Below are 17,393 nucleotides of genomic sequence, written 5' to 3'. Positions count from 1 at the left end.
TTATCCAGGACATTTGTAAAAACAACAGGCTGCACTCAGCGTTCAGTGAATTCCTGTAACATTAAAGAATGCCACATGGTTCACAGAGATAATCAACGTTTTGAATCAATAGCTACAGGCCTTCATGACTTTAGAGCTCAGCGTCATGCTAACAAAAGTGTGTAGATTGCTTCCATCGTTGAGCACTTGCATCCAAGTCATATTCTTCACGGTGATTGACACGTCTATAAAGCAACTCGTTCATAAACACATGGATTAGCATGTTTGATTAGCATGTTTGAAGCAATTGAAAGGCCATCAGAGTCCTGACAACCAGATGTGAGCCACATCTTGTCGTCCAACATCAGTGTGTTACCTCAAAATGCATGTCTGAAAGATTGGTAAATTTGTGGTCAAAGAAGAACTTTGTGGAAGCAAAATGTAAATAAGGTATCAGACTCAATCATTGGTCGGTGTAGACCGATTAGTGAAAAATAGCTTTATTTTGTTAATTAAAAGAAAACCTTTTTAAACATATACAAACATCTTGGAAGATCTGCTACTATTGTTCATGACTGCAGCACAGTCACAACTGTATGTATGACCAAACAACACAGTGCATGTATAGTTAACATTGTAATAATAGCCCAGCAAAAAGCTGAAGTAAATTTTTAAGCTGGGAAATCTTTTGAACCCTATTCCATTATTCTACATATCAGTACTGTAATGCAGGAAGGTATGATGCACTCAAATCTGCATTTGCGAAAAAAAATTAAAAAATTATTGTAAATCTCCTGAAAGGAATCAATTAAATCCGAGAACTAACAAAACGTAACATTTCTGACAAAATGCAGTAAACTGTCGAAGGATGAACAATAATGTAGTAAATGTGAGTTCAAATAATAACAGTGCTATAAACATTTTAAGAGTGCGTTAGTGCAAATATCAAATGCTAACAGAAGGTCGGATCTATTTGCATTTTTTCTTTTACACCTCCTCCCGTAGTTTAACCTTTCAGGCTTTAGGTTTCTTGCCTCAAGCCAGAGAGAGCATCTCACAATGTTAAACCTCATGACAACTGAAGATCTTTGAGGGTAGAGCTTTGGTTTGCAGCTTCCTTCTTCAGTCCAGGCCAAGTTCAAATGAGGTCATGATCTCCCGCTGCATGGTCATGTCAATACAAGACATCTATATAAAGAGAAGAACAGTTAAAAAGTTATGTCAACGGCTGCAGCAGGGTTTCCCCCAGCAACTGGCTAAACCCGTTGGTAGCGGCGCTAGGCACAGTCCACCAGATGATCATTAAAAAGTTTAAAACAAAACGTTAAGTTGACAAGAAATTTTGGAAATAAAAACAACAATAAAGGAAATACAGCAGTGGCCTAAATAAAGCTAATCTGTGTGTTGTATAACCAAATGCCATCATCTTTTTGAATAGATAACTGTCTTCTAAAGCTCATTGAAGCTTTAGCAGAAAATAGGTAGAAAGAGTCAAAACTTCATAGTTAGACTGGGTGAGTAGGACCACAGCAGAACGGCAGCTCCATGTATTGTCAGAGATTTTCAATACAACGGCGATCGTCCAGTTGTGTCTGCCCTTGCAGTGTACTGATTGGACAAAAATGCCCTGAAATCTAGCGGCTAGTCACTAATAAGATGAACATAACATACAAACTCAATGTCATTTGCGCCATAATGTATTTTTTTTTTATTTTCTCATATTATATACTTCACTGTGTGTTCAGATTCTCAACCCATTTGCACCAAGAAAAAAAACAAAACAAGTAACGGATGCCACCAATTATGGTTTAGAACGAGGCGTTAATATGCGTCTCAGTGTTGATAGTAGCAGCTTTGATATTTGATGCGTACATTGGTGCAGTTATTCTCCAAATTGATAAATAGAGGCGAAGAAGCCCTTCGGAAGCACCTGCCAGAGATCGATGGCTCACGAATTTCAATACTGTAAACTGAGCTTAGCCTGTCTTCGTGATCACTGTTACTGGTGTATAAAAAGAACAAAAAAACAAACAACAAAAAACACTTAAAATAAAAAAACTAATTATGTTTAGCACTGGTCAAGTAAAGCCTGGTGGCCCGCCAGGCTTATAACACACTGGGGGAAACCCTGTGATGTAGGGAAATGTTTCAGAGTGAGAAACGGAGCAGTGTACTAACAGCCTCCCTCCTGCGACGCTCCTGCTCTTTCCTGCGGGCCAGCTCTCGCTCTTTATCCACAGAAAACTGCTGGATCTGGGCCTTCGCTTCACTTTGAGACCTCGGCTGCTCCACTCGTTTGGGAGCTTCCAACCCGGCCTCTGGGCAGATGCTCTCCAGCAAATCTGGATCCTCTTTAATCTTCTCACGAGGTTGCTCCGTTTTACCCAAAGCTGGAAAGCTGAAGGAGACAAACTCTGAGTCACAGAAACACGAAAAACAGCTAAATTAGCTTAAACGTGGAACAGAGATTGTGTTCTTTCGGCGAACACCTGTTCTTTTCAACAGGCTCCATCACTCCGGTTTCATCCAATGCTTTCTTCTTTTGGGCTTTCTCCCGTTCTTCCTTTTCTATGGCGGCTTTGCGGAACATCTGGAAGCTCTCTTTAGAGGCCTTGATAGCAGCTGGAGTGACCGACTGCCTCACAAGTTTTGCCCATGACTCTGCATTTTTCAAGAAAATTTCCTGACAAAGAAAAGTGGCAGAATTAGTCAGAAGTTTGCTTCAAAGGGGCATCATATGTTTTCCAGGCACATGTTGCCATTTTACAACACAATCAGGTAACGACATTACCTTCAGTTGTTATGAAAAATGCTGTGTATATCAAACATTACTTAGAACAAATGTGACTTTCTAATTTAATGCCTTGAAATAGGGCCTCGGTCTTTAAAAAAAAAATCACTGCTATTTTTTTTGCATTTCAGGAAATGATCACAACATGGCTCCTCTATTAAGCGTTTAACAACGTTTTTAACCAGCATTACACTCAAAAGTATCTTATATAATGAGCTCAGCATAAGCACAGTTCCACCAGGTGTTTGCTAATTGCTGTTGGCTAGTCTGAAGGAGCTGAGTAGGTTAGGGATAGTTTCATCTGTTCTGGTTAGGGTTTTTCCCCAACCTTTTTGGGAATCTGGAATTTCTCCTCTTCAGTAGATTTACTCGTGGTCTGGCTGAGCAGTAGCTCGCTCCCCTGACCATCAGGAAAATCTTCAGGATCCCGGAAATCCGTCAAATAAACTTCCAGAAGAAAAAAAAAAAAAAAAGAAGAAGGTTTTATATAATATGTCACTAAACTGACAATAGTGACGTCAGATCATGTGTTTTTAAAGGAACTTACTGTCACCCATCTCTTCTTTGAAGAGCAGTGGACTGTCAGTGAGAGGGGACAGCACTGCACCCTGATACAGGAGACATTTGGGTTTTACACAGAAACATCCTGATGCTGAACACACAGGCTGCTCTATGGAGAAACTATTCTATTCTTCACAGTTAAAGCACATTGCAAACATGTTATTATAATGCAAATGAAAAATTTACAGCTGTAACAAAAAGTTTGTATACACTGAATAAAGACAATTTTTTTCCCCATTTCAATGATAGGAAAGACTAAAATTTTCATTTTAGGTCAGTCAGAATTGCAATTTTTTTCCCATTTGCTAAATGTCATAATTATGAAAGAAAGAATATGTCAGATTTATTTATCAATGTCTTTAAAAAAACACCTAAAAGTTTCCATGCAGAATGATTTTGTCTCATTAAACAATGAAGGATCATCACATGATGATGATGATGATGTCATGGCTTTGGAAACGTCTAATAGGTTAAAAAAACAAATTTGTTTTGACTGGATAAATCTCTGACATACAGTATCTTCTCAGTATTGTGGCATTGAGCAAACAGAAATCATTTTGGCAGTTCTAACCTAAAACAAAAGAAGTTTGGCCCGATTCATCTTCAGACAGTGAGACTTTATTCAGTGTAAAACCAGTATATGTCTGGTTTTAACTGTAATGATAGTTACCTGGAACCAACCTTGGAACCTAGGTTCAAATGGACTTCAGAAACGTCAGAAATTATTTAGAAATTAAAAAAAAAAAAAAAGGCTTTGTAAGAACCTGGCACTGCTAAGTTCTTCCATTTTGTGAAGAGTACCTCAAATCTGGCAGCAGCCCAGTCTGGCAGCGCTCCAGGAGAGGCCATGGGGGATAAGAGCGCAGACAAATCTGCCAACAATAAATTAGAGCGTGTCGAACACCTTTACTAAAATGTTTACTTGAACGTACAAGAGCTAGATCAGGCCTGAAGCCAAAGTTGACAAATCAGGTAATTCCTCCTAAAAGCTCGGGGAGCCACAGATTTACCTTGCGGGGACAAAGGCAGCTCGTCGTAGAAGTGGCCTGGGATTTGCGGTGTTGGGTCGTTTTTAGTTTCTGGAAGCATGGGCTTGATGGGGTATAAGGGATGACGGGTTCTGATCGAGGCCTTCGTCGACTGCCTGATCTCTGATACCCGCTTATTGCTGAGATTGTGGGTCACCTTTAATTGGAGGATAAACATTCATCACTACTACAATATGCAAGTTGTAATCCTAAGAGGAAAACGTGTGCTTCTACCTTTTGGTGAACTTTTTGACAGGGTTCCTTAGACATTTTCTTCAGTTTTGGCACTGTTAAAAAAAAAAAAAAGAAACACATAAATCAAGCTTTTCAATCTGCTAGGCTAAACATCCAATTATTTGTTCTTAATATTTTGTCTTTATTCAACCAGAAAGTCCCAATAAAAATCAGAAATCTGCTTAACAAGAGACTTGGCAAAAAAAATCAGAACCATGTCAAACAAATAAACGTTTGACAAGCAAAACTATGCAGCTGATCAACATTTCAAAAGCTTCAATAACACAAACTGACCTTTGGTGGAAACTTACTCCTGCTTTGTGCGTGTTTGTTTTCCAATCTACCATGGCCCAATATGCCATCGTAAAGCCCTGATGTGCTCTCAGAGCAGGAGTAAAGCAGACGTTTTAAACTTCAATCTCTTCCATCAATCACAAAAAGGAATGCCGGATCTCTTGGCAGTAAGACGGCCATAGCCTTAAAGAGCTAATGAACACTCAGTCATGCTCGTCAACGACGGATAATCTATTCCACGACATGCTAATCTGAAAGATCTCTGCAGCTCAGATACTGAACAGTCTGTATAATCTATTAGCAACTCACCACTGTTTTTGAAACAGTCTGGATTCTGAAGCCAGCTGATATGTGGTTGAGCTACACAACTCTAATGCATTTCTGTTAATATTTGTTGATTGTAACCAAGTCTACACTTCTATTGTTGCAACATATCAAACGCTACTGGGAAATAAAACAGCTTACTTTCAGTGACCTGAATAAATCAGGTTAAACATTTTGTCAAAGCTACAGGCAGGATTTCTTGTCCAGAAAAAGTACAAAAAATAGATGTGAGGGCAAGCGAACACGAGTCCCACCTTTACTGTGTAAGCAACCACAGAAACACTGGACTCCTCACCCAGGCTCAGTCAACAAGCCTCACAATAAACTTAAAGAAAGCCAAATTAACATGACATTCGTGTCAAGGTTTTTATGGAAAACTTTCTGATCCAAACTGGCTAACCTTCACCAATTCCTGCATGTTTTCAGCAGTACATTGGATCACAGTGTTAATCTTCAGGGATTACAGGAGTAACTCAACTTTTGCCATACTTTGCTTTTGTCTTTCCAAATTAAACAGAAAACACAATCGGTTGTTCAAGACTTTTGAGCGACTTACAGTAGGGAAAGCATGTGTCTGATACAGTCATTTTTCAGGTTGTTCCCTGTCACTAAGAATGTGAGAGACAGAATCTAAAAACATTAAAAAATAATCCAGAAAAAGTCATTTTGTGAGCCGTTTAAATAATTATTGCATTATTTAAGGAGTTTATTTATGCACCTACCAACTAGCATAGGAAAAGGTCACAAGGTCAGATGAGACCAAAATAAAACTTTGTGGGATGAACTCCACCAACACAACCATGGTAACCATGAAGCACAGTGGTGGAAGCATCATGCTTGGGGTGTGCTTCGCTGCAGAAGGGACAGGAGGACTGCATCGTATTGAGAGGAGGATGGGTGAGGTCATGTATCGCCATGACCTGAAACCAACAGCAAGTTTTTGGAGGGAGCTGAAACTTTGTGTTGCCTAGGCGACAGTCCAGAAACCTGAACGTTCTAGATAAGAGCCAAAATCCCTGCTGCAGGGTTTGACAATCTGGTAAAGAAGCACTGGAATAGTTGGAATTAAACAAAAGTTTCTGTTATGTATATTATGTTCTATTTTATAAAATATGGTACTTACTTTGTACAATAAAATACTAATTATGCAATGTGTTTATTTGCATCTTTTCTCTTTCCGTCACAATCAAGGTGTGACTATCATAAAAATGACAAACCTTTGAGAATTATACATAGAATACCTTTTCCAAACAAATGTACAGTTCGTATAACTTGCAAATTGTTGTGGGCAAACCATGTGCATTACTCCCACCTGGTGGTAGAATTGCATCATTGCAAGTACCAAAAACCTCAAGGAAAAGCTTTTCATAAGTCATATACGTTCACTATCCAACAACAACAAAAAGGTTCATCACTAACTTACAGCTGACTAAATATATCATCCATAGACTAAAAAAAACTGTCTAAAGAAAGAAATTTAATCTGAGTGACACCAAATAAATAACATAAAAAAGATAAAATGTGAGGGTTAGTTATTGTAGTAAAATGGACTTCTAAATTAATTTGTTTTTTAAACAAAAAAAGAAACGAGAATGTGGATTAGATGTCAGATAAAATAAATGTTCTTCTGGTGTGAACAAATTTATCTGAAGATGTGATCTTATTTGAGTAAAACAAATTCAGGTGTTTCACAAAAAGATATACTAAAAAAGGAAATTTAAAAAATGGGAATGAAGATGAGTTTCCAAACTTCTTGTGGGTGTAGGCAAACTGAAAACAGTTTAACATTTGTGTGAATCTTAGGTGAACCAGCCCAAAGTAGAGGACAAAGTGAGAAGCCAACCTGATTCAGAGTCACTGCCGTCACTGGAGCTGGAGCTACTGTCACTGCTGCTGCCGGAGCTGAACGAGGAGCTGCTGCTTTTGCTGAAAGGCGACTGGCGGCTGTTGCCGGAGACTTCAACTTAAACACGAAAACAATACAACAAAAAACGTTTTAATATCTCAGAAAATCTCAAGTGCCTCAAATTAGGAAGCAGATCCCTGAAACGTATTGACCCGATCCTACCCAGTGGTTTCTGTTTCATCAACATGCTCTTTTTGTTGCTCATAATTGATCTCTTTCCACCCTCCTTTGTTTTTTCACTCTTCAGTCCTCCTTTGGGGATCAACAACTTTTTTTCTAATGCAGAAAACACAAACGCCTTTAACAGTCATTTAGCTGGAGAACAGTACGAAAAACAAAGACTGGAGGAGTAAAGCTTGAGCAGTGGAGGAGGTGAGGTGTTCTTACTGTTTCTGCTGCTGTTGCATTTACTGAGACTGGCAGCAACAAACTGCTGCAAGGCTCTGAGAGTGGAAGCTTTGAGCTTTTCAAAGTCCACTTCCACCTCCCCGGATTCAGCCGTTTCCAAACATGTCTCCCTGCTCTTGATGAGGTTCAGCATCTCGATCAGTTTTTTACTGGGTAGCTTGTCGATGTCTGCCTTTAGCTGCGTCTTCTCCTGGTTACTCAGTGGGACTGAAACGACCTCGCTGCACTTGGCTGGGACTCCGGGATTGTGGGGTTTCACTCCATGCCTGCAAATGCAAAAAAAACGACAACAAAAAAAACAAAACAATTACAGTTTATCATGGGCTAATACTAGCTGTAGGGTTGAAAAACCAAACTCCATTTTTGTGACACTAACAGAGTGGTGCTTTTGCATTTCGAAATCATTTGCACTATAGTGTTGTATTTCGCAGAAATGTTCTTCAGTCGAGAAAGGCCCTTCTCGTTGGCTCGTTTTTCCCTTTTCAGCTTCTCTTTCTTCTTCGGCTTCAGAGGCTCTTTGGTGAGCCGCTTCAGCTGATCGCTGACCGCTTTCAACTGCCGAAATAACCAGAAAATTAGGAAAATTAGGCAAAAATATATTGCAGTTGTGCTTGTGTGATGCCAACCTTCTCTTCCAGATGAGCCAGTTGCATGGCAACCTCATCTGACGACTTCTCTGACTCAGAGGAGTTGTTGCTCAGAGAACTCTCAGAGGTTGAGGGACTTCCAACTTTGTTCGACTCCAGGCTTTCGGCACACTGTAGAGAGACGGAGCATCCTTCTGGTTTTTGGGGAATGTTCATGTAGCGGGCTTCAAAAACCTCCTGTTGAAATAAGAAAAAAAAAGTTTGCACAAAAAAGGGGGAATGCGTTTGTGTGATCATCTCTTTTTGGTAGCAAAGTTTCTTGGGATTAAATCGTATACTTTTGGAAAGCGTCCTTATGTCCCTTCAAACTGGCTAACTTAAATTAGGGTTTAAATCTGCTGCTCTTACCCTAAACTAGACAGGAAGAGCAGCATACCTGCAGTTTTTTGGCCATGTAGACAACATCATGTGACGGAGGATTGTATCTGTAGCAGTTTGAGAACATTAGTCGCACATCAGCAGCAAATTCCTTGGCACCTCCGTACTCCTGCTGGTCCATTTTTTTCTAGAGATTAAAACTTGCGTCAGAACAGACTGGCTTTTGGAACGCTTCAAATATTCTGACTTCTCGGTAGCTTCACCTTGATGGTGCTCAGGTCCATCGGCTGCTTGATGATGTCATGGTAGTCGTGGAGCCCCAAAGCCACTGCATCCACCGGCGTGTAAAAGGGCCAGGCGTAGGCGTAGTGCCTCTTGGACAGCATCTCTTTCAGGATGTTGTTGCAGTACCTGAGCTGCTCTGGCATTCTGACCCTCTTGTCCTCAAAAGCAGGCAAGTCCTTCTTTGGGGGCTTGATGCGCCTTCCATTGCTTGTTCTGAAGAACAACGTGCAAGGCACTGAAGGTTCCTCATCAGGGGAGACCTCACTGTTTGTGAAGACAGAGGTGGCGGATGTTGCCGAGTCGGCTTTCCGCTTCAAGGTTTTTTTAATCTTAATATTCAGACGGGAGGAGAAAGCGATGAGCTCTGTGTGTCGTTCACTGCAGCATGCAGACACATTCAGGATACAAGCCGCATGAACAAATCAAACCTTACTGTTGTGTGTGTTTTTTCAGCGAGTAGGTTGGGTGGGTTGATCCGACTCACATCGGGAGGAATGACCATCACCATCTGCTGGAGAACAACGTCTGATATACCAGACTTCTGCTTCACTGCATCTGCTTTAGGTGGGGGTTAAAAACACTCGCATGATCTGGGAAGAACTTTACATGTTATACAGGTCACTGCAGTTACTGGAAGAGTCTGCTATGGGATAAAAACAGTACTTTATTTTATGCCTGAAATGATTAATCGGAATGACTCAGCTATTGACAAAATAATCAACTAATTTGGTAATTGGTTAATCGTTAACTGCAGGATACGGAGTAAAGAAAAAAGCAAATTTTCTGGAAAGAAAAGAGAGTAGTAATTAAACATGTAAATATATCAAAGTCTAGACATTTTGCATTCAAGTTAAGTCTGTTCTACCCAGGACTCCTAAAGTGGCATAAGTTTAGCTACAAAACTTCAGTTCAAACTAACCCTATACTAGCAAAACTAAAACTTGAGTTTGAAGTTAAAAAAAAATAAAAACAAATCTAAAGCTGCAACATTTATTTAAAAAATAGTTTGTTACACATTTGTTGAAAGTGTCACTATGTTATGACAGTAACAACACAATGATCTGTGAAAAAAAAAAGTGGAGCTCCTCTGCCTTCTGTCATTGCAAAACAACTAATCAGAGCGAGGAGGAGGGTCTTAGTGCCGTCAATCATGCTCGTGTGCGCTGTTGAGAATAAATAATTCTGTGTTTTCCTTCTATCTCTTTTAGCTAGTTGCAAAGCTAAAGCTAAAGGAAATGACCTGTTAGGAAACGCCCTCAAAGCCAGGGTTAAAGGATATGACACACTAGGGAACGCCCTCTTTAGGGCATAGCTTAGATAGAGGCTAACAAAGAGAATGGAAAACTTTTGTTTGATGCCATTTTGTCCCGCTAACTCCTAAAGGTAGCAAGAGAAATGGACCAGCCATATTTTGGTATGAATAAATGGAATTTATGAATTGAATTCACTGACTCTTCTTCAACCTCATGCATCAAGAACTTAGCATGGAGAATGGATAAATTCTCCACAGCGCCTTCCTTCTTTTTTAAGCTGCGGATGTGTCCTTTGGTACAAATGATCAAGTGTTCACTAAAGGAGTGCTTTTACTGCAATAGGCAATGTTAGGTAATAAAGTATTTCATTTAAAAAAGGAATTTAATAATTTGTTTTTATCTTTAAATGCATTTCTAGTACAGTATAAAAAAAACTTCAATGAAAAATCTGCAACATTTGGCAATTTCTTTTATCTGATTAATCAGAATAATCGATAGATAAATAATCATTGGTTGACATTGTTTTTTTTTTGTTTTTTATAAATGTGCAAACTAAAAAAAAGAAATCCACATGAAATATCCAATTTCTGAGTCACCTGTGTTGTTTTTCTGCATTTTCAGTGGTTCAAGCGCAGAGACTGTAGTGACCACCTCCCCCTTTTGCATTTGTGACAATTTCTGCAAAAAGGCCTTTTCCAAGGTTTGGGCCATAAAAACAATATCATCTCCAGGCTGTGGAAAGAAAAGAAACAAAGGAGGAAGGGTTACTGACTTTAGCCATAGAGCTACAGCACGTCTATTTAAACAATCAAACATCAAGTGAACAGGAGACTACATTTGTTTACATGCAGTTGAGCAAGAAACTACTTTAGATTTAAAAAGAACCAAAAAGAAAAAAAAGAATGGTTTCTGACAGGAAATGACAGGCATCTCCCAGGAGGCTAAATGTCCCTGGAGTGCCATTTCTGAAGATGTGAAGACATCTGAAATGAATGAAGACAACTTTAATAGCAGACCACCCTCCATCTCCTGCATGTTGAAAATCATTTATCACTTTCTAAGCAAGCAGAGGGAAAGCCTTTATCTGCATTACAGCTAATTAAATACTTTGTACAGCAGATAACGAGCCATTGAACCATTCATTTTATTGAAGTCTTTGAGGCTGGAAGGCCTTATCATTCCATTAATCTCCATCTAGCTGGCCAACTCCAAAAGATCAATATTGATTCCAGTCAGAACAGACATGTTAAACTCAGCTAAGGCACAGGAAAACAAAAGTAGCAGTGTGTCGCATTCCATCGTGTTCTCACCTTGTTGTACATGTAGCAGTTGGTGAACATGGAGTTGAAGTCTTTTACACACTCACTTGCTTCCCAGTAATACCGGTTCTCTAGTCGCTTCTTGATGGTGCTCAGATCCATAGGATATGTAATAATTTTATAATAATCCTAAAAACATACATAAAAAAAGCCCACAATTGAATAACGTTTTGGTTTTTAATCGAAGACAACAAGTGGATTACAGTACCTTGCAAAGCCATTCAAACCCCCCGATGTCACAAGACAACCAGAATACTGACTGGACTTCAGGAGATTTTGGGTGACAGACCAACACAAGTAGCACAGAATTGAAGTGAAACTAAACAAAAAAATAACATTTGCTTTTAATTATTGTTTTTTTTTTGCCACAATAAAAAAAAAAAAAAACCCAAAAAACTAAAAAACATTTGGAAAGTGAGACATAAATTTACGTCTGGCTCTCTTTACTCTGACACCCTTAAAATAAAATTCCTTAAGTAAAAACCTCCATAGTTATTTAAAGACAGTTACAAAGTCGGCCTTCCATCATCTGAATAACATTTCCAGTATTTTTCTTCAGGTGACTAATGTCCCAGCAAAATCTAGAGAAACTTCTCTGTGCGTTTATTTTTAATCGCATTGATTACTGCAATAACATCTTCAAAGGTCTGCCAAAACATAATAAATAAATAAAAATCAGAACCTCAGTTCCAAAGTCCTTCCACGGACTCCATGTAGCTGAGAGAATAGACCCAATACGTCTGTTTATGAATCACTGAACGGCTCAGAACCTCAATACGTTAAATATCTGCTGTTGTTGCATCAACCTTCCAGGCCTCTCGGGTATTCCGGTTCTGCTACGCATCAGAAGCAGAACCAATCATGGAGAAGCAGCAATCAGCTTCTATGCACCACAAATCTAGAACAAACGTCCAGAAAACTGCAAAACAGCTGAAACACTGAGTTCCTTTAAGTCTTGACTAAAAACCAATCTGTCTAGAGTTGCTTTTGACTCCAGACCGGTGCCACTGGAACATTGACTAACATATTTGATGTGTATTGATTACATACATCAATACACATCAATGTAATGATGTGTATTGATACAATCTGTTATTGTATGATTTTATGATGTGAAGCGCTTTGACCTGCCTTGTTGCTAAGATGTGTTGTAAAAAATAAACTTGACTGATTAAAGCATAGAACAGTCTTGGAAGAAAACTTGTCATAGGCAGTAAAAACAAGCTTCACCTTGTAGAAAGAAATGTTTTGGTCACAGCGCACCTGTGAATGGGGAAGTTAAAGTCCAGACCTAAAGAAGATTATGAATTTGCGCTTACATGAACAGGTGCAGTGAGATTAAATTACACACAAGCTAAAATCTATTTACTGATTCATTCACTCCTGAAGAGACTTTGTTCCATTGGACTTTCTTCAAATGGATCAATTTAAAAGAACCTGATTGCACATGTACACCTTAATTCACAGATTTATTCTTTTTGGTCAGTTTCCCCATACTTTATAAATATTGTGTTCATCCATGACAAATTCTAAAATAAAGTTTGTGCTTGTAAAAAAAAAAAATATATGAAAAGTTTAATGAGTTTGAATTCTTTCACAAGGTGCTGCATCAGTCAAACACCGACTGACAACTGAAGCACTTACTGGAAGACACAGCGTTACAGCATCGACGGGCTCGCGAAACGGCCATGAATACTGATGTTTCCAGAGAGCTTTCATCACCACCTTCTCCAGATACAGCAGCTGATTGGTCAGGCGCCCGGGCCTCCTGGGATTTACGACCTCTGGTGGAGGTGGGTTCCCGCTCACGGAGGGGCAGGCTTTCAAATCAGCCATCCTGTTTAAAAGCATCGATGGGACGAGGGAGCCTGGAGAACGCTCTGCTACAACGGAGCGCTCATCACACACCTTCCTGATGAAGAAACAAACCTAGTGGTCAGTGCGTCAGTCACAAGTAAAATATGAAAGTGAACACACACCAGAAACTGGCATTTCTGGTGTGTGTTCACCCTAAAGAGGAACACCAATACATTCAATATTACTTAAAACAAACACAAAATAAAACATAAACAAGAATGCCAATGAATTAAATATTTAAGAAAAACTTTTTAACCTATATAGCTATAGTTAAAAAATTTTGTGGATCATTAGTCACAGAGAAAACCAGAACTTAAAGAAAACTACCATAATGCTGGTTTTAAGTAGCAACTGTTTCTTACGAGAACTCAATTAAAATTGCATGCATTTCTATTAAATAATAGTCACACATCTATGAAATAGGCCAGGATAGAGGGTTATTATATATCAGTATGAAAATAAATAACCTGCATTCTGAAATGTTAAGGACGCAGCTTAGAAATAGAAAAGAACCCATGATTTATTCACTGAAACCTGATGGCGCCACCTACTGTACATATCTGAATTTAAAATAATGTAGGCGATTGTTTCAGCAGAGGTAGATGGCTCACTTTATACCAAAAAGTGGTATAAAGTGGAATACATCCATGTTTCGTGAGTAATTAAAAACATCAAAAACACAAATTGTCAATGAGATCTTACCAATGTAAACGATATCCGCAACATGCAGCTAGTATAATGATACCTAACCTATTAAGATTAAATGGCTAATCCAATATTGATTACAACTAAACCAAGATTTCAAACAGCTCACCTGGTAAAAGTGATTTCTGTAAAAGGAACTCAGCAACATATAAGGGCTACAGTAGCACAAATATAGATTGTGTCGCTGTGCTATGAAACCATGAAGATGCACAATTCTGTGCGCTCAGAATTGTTCAATAGTTTCGTATTTTTCAGTGTTCATCAGGTGAAAGTATTATTTAGCAATCTAATGTGATAGTACCATGTCCGGCTGCTACACTGACCTCATTTCCAGAAGCTGACTAAAAAGTTGCTACGCAAAGAAAGCAATTTAAAAAAACAGCACAAACTGAAAAAAGGGTCACCAAGTTAAAAATTACAAAATGCATGGTTTAATTGTGCATAAAAACAGGCTATTTTGAACATATGAAAAATTTTAATGTTCTTCATGGCAAGTAATTTGCAGGTCAAAAAAATACAAGGCAATGTCTCCAATTAAGACACTACACTTTCAGTAAGTCAAGTTAGAATAATATTTTTATTCCTGATAATTCAAAGTCTAAGGTTTACGTGAAATGAAAGTAAGAACAAATGATTAAAGAATGAGGTGAAAACTGGGCCTGGACAACACACTTAAAGGCGAAGATAACACATTATAAGAGGAAGGACTTCTGCTTTCAGAGATGATTCTGTTCAAGTGAAGGACAATACTGAAAAATATTTTCCACCTTCTAGTAGCCAATCACAGGAGCTTGTTCAGTGAAAGACACCGTCGGCAAACATGCAGAGCACGCATCACACAAAATAATACCAACCCGAAGTCATTAAACTGTGCACAACGTCATCCCAAATAAATTTGAATATTATGAAAGAAAAATCTATATATTTTCTCATTTCAAAAAGTGAAACACTTGCGTCAATTTCATGTTTTGCTACTATAAACTTTTATTCGCCGATTGGGGTACCCTTCTAACATATTCATTCTTTAGACATAGAGCAAGAATATAATAAAAATATTGATTAGTTTCTCAAGTTCTTAAACTCAGAACAATAATGATAATTTCTTCTGGGGAAAAAAACAAACAAGGGGCAGCTAGAGAACCAATAACTGCAAACAATTTGGGGGATGTTACCTTTATTTAGCAAGTGAGTACAACCTTACGGTGTTTGTATGCATACCGTGTTAGACGGTACAAAATGGAGGATGTTACACCGCTACCAAGTTCTCTGAACATTTCCACCTGTTGGCTCCAGGTCAACTCGCTTCTCCGAGTTACCGCCAGCTAGAGTTGCAGCTAACGTTAGTAGCCAGGGCCGTGAACATGATTACAGTTCGATTTCTGGAAAAAATAACTCAACAGTACATTTTCTACTAACACCTCCAGCGTGACTTTGATTTAAGAACCCATTCAACGTCTAAAGCAAGGGCAACGTATTGGCTTAAAACCCCTTCATGACATTATTTTGCCTTTTAGAGTAATTGCAACGAAGAAAAGGACAGTTTTACCGAGACTTGTTCACGCCAACATCTAGCATCGCTAACGTTTTGCTAGCGTCCTCACTTCCCTACAAAGGCCAGTTTAACTAAAAATGTATTTTAAACAAACTCGCTTGCACATAGTTCTTTTTCTTGTTGAAGGAATAATAAACGCCATACAAATAGGCGTTTTCGCACATAAAATATTCAATTTAGTCTTCCATTAGCATGCTACATACCTAAATAACCTCCGAAATCTGTCGGTCTCCTGACTTCAGCTCCTCAGTCGCAGGCGTCTCTATAGCAACCATCTCACATTTATAGCCCTCTACAGCTGATTGGTCTTTGCCTCATAGCTAGCACGCGCCATGTCGTTTTGAACATTATTAAATAATGAGTTTAAGAAAATTAGGAAAAAATTAAATTAAATAGTGATGTTTAGGAGGAGATAACAAAACGGCAACTTCCTGTCACTACAGGAGACTTCTGACTCTGAACAGCTGGACATAATGAGGCTGAAGTTCACTTAAACAGAAGCGCGGTGCGTTTAAATGCTGAGCAGCTCAGTTAGCTTAGCGGGAGGTCCTTAACCCGAAATAACTCGCGCATGAGAAAGCTGCTAGGCAAGGTAGCATCAGCAAAACAGGAAAAAAAAACCTCCAAGATATAAAATGTGAAATCTAACACACCATATTTGTAATGACAAATTAGCCCCACATTAGCATTAGCTGCCCTGTTTCATGCCCTTTCTATAAGGAGTATTGACTCGTAAGTCACCAATAGCCACATAAATTAATCATTTGCAGTGAAAGGTATACAAATTCAGCCGGCATTAGAATCTTCATTACTTAAAATAGTCTAGATTGCGAACGATTTGGGGACAAATGACTTTTACCAAGTGCACTGGAAGTGGACAGAGGATTGCTTCCTGTGAATTGAACAGTCGCGTGTGAATTGACCATGTTTTACATGTCCAAGTTTGAGTCATTAATTTATTTTACGACAACATGTGAAATTTACTTGAAAAGAAAAAGTAGCCTGTGCAAGAACCGAAGACATAGTCTTGCGGTTTCATTCAAAGTTTAATTCCGCATGTAATTCGGATTGGAAAGCATTTTTATTATTAATCCTAGAGGGTGTTTTATAAATGTAAACTCATCCAGGATAAAATAAGAAATCTGAGTTTGAGCAAGTCGTCCAGAACAGGCTGGTTTAATCGCGTTCATGAATGTCCTACCAAGCTACAGAGGAACATCCTAATCAAGCCAGGTTTAACCAATCCTGCTAAGTGCAGACTTTGGGTTCCTTTCAAAACACCAGTAAATCGATCGCAGATCAATTGATTCTGACACAGGAAACTGTTTCTAAGCTTTTGAAGCCCATATGTGAGAGGGGAAACTAGGTAGCTATTCAGAAAGGGTATATATGTTAACTTCTATATTTCAATTTACATTTGCACCCTAAAAAGTCAAGTTCACAACCAAGTGTTATTAAATAATGCCAATTAATCCATAAGTAAATTAAGTCCTTTAAGCAACTAATATCATAACAAAACTGGATTATTGTGAACCTTTGTCATTCCAAATAAAGGTTTATTTAGTTATGAGCAGTAGTGATTCCTGAAGCTGGTCCTCAGGCCTACTGTCCTACACGCTAAGTTAAATGCTTCCCTGCTCCCAAGCAGCTGATTCAAATGATTGCATGACCATCAAGTGCTGCAGAAACCTGTTGATCACCCATAGATTCAATCCAGGTGTGTAGCAGAAGGGAAACACCTAAAACATGCAGGGCAGGGGGGCCTGAGGACCGGAATTGAAAAACGCTGCATTAACTCATGGAGAACCGTGTTAATTACCCACTCATCCAAACCAGCAGGTTGGGCAGCAGGTAAACCCTGCCCACCAAGAGAACAAAAAAATAAATGACTAACTAAATAAAGAACATGCAGGACAGCGAAGCCCTGACAAT

At 38.8% G+C, this 17,393-nt stretch overlaps 1 protein-coding gene across 2 annotated transcripts; it reads right to left on the bottom strand.

Moving 5' to 3' along the window:
* Positions 1 to 455: 455 nt before the first annotated feature.
* Positions 456 to 15,911, bottom strand: brdt (bromodomain, testis-specific). 2 transcript variants are annotated; one of them, XM_028026812.1, is made up of 20 exons: positions 15,665 to 15,911; positions 12,992 to 13,259; positions 11,339 to 11,476; positions 10,625 to 10,760; positions 9,209 to 9,333; positions 8,754 to 9,104; positions 8,549 to 8,677; positions 8,152 to 8,349; positions 7,902 to 8,080; positions 7,505 to 7,791; positions 7,280 to 7,393; positions 7,055 to 7,174; positions 4,594 to 4,646; positions 4,342 to 4,516; positions 4,133 to 4,203; positions 3,318 to 3,378; positions 3,099 to 3,217; positions 2,469 to 2,662; positions 2,158 to 2,377; positions 456 to 1,167 (listed from the first exon to the last, which is right to left on the bottom strand). In XM_028026812.1, the coding sequence occupies exons 2-20, from the start codon at positions 13,196 to 13,198 to the stop codon at positions 1,102 to 1,104; spliced, it is 2,943 nt and encodes a 980-aa protein (XP_027882613.1). In that variant the 5' UTR covers positions 13,199 to 13,259; positions 15,665 to 15,911; the 3' UTR covers positions 456 to 1,101. The 2 variants fall into 2 exon arrangements, with proteins under 2 accessions (XP_027882613.1, XP_027882614.1); XM_028026813.1 differs by having other exon boundaries at positions 9,209 to 9,330.
* Between the last annotated feature and the right edge of the window lie 1,482 nt (positions 15,912 to 17,393).

Source organism: Xiphophorus couchianus, chromosome 9 (assembly GCF_001444195.1).
Source record: "Xiphophorus couchianus chromosome 9, X_couchianus-1.0, whole genome shotgun sequence".
NCBI classification, from domain to species: domain Eukaryota; kingdom Metazoa; phylum Chordata; class Actinopteri; order Cyprinodontiformes; family Poeciliidae; genus Xiphophorus; species Xiphophorus couchianus.
The sequence above is the reverse complement of the archived record's forward strand: the minus strand, read 5'-3'. Positions and strand labels throughout refer to the sequence as shown.

Coding starts and splice junctions, on each gene's coding strand:
- brdt (XM_028026812.1), bottom strand. CDS start 13,198: ATGCTTTTAAACAGGATGGCTGATTTGAAAGCCTGCCCCTCCGTGAGC. Junction 8,678..8,753: donor TGGACCTGAGCACCATCAAG/GTGAAGCTACCG, acceptor TTTAATCTCTAG/AAAAAAATGGACCAGCAGGA. Junction 3,379..4,132: donor GGGCTGCTGCCAGATTTGAG/GTACTCTTCACA, acceptor CTCCTGTATCAG/GGTGCAGTGCTGTCCCCTCT.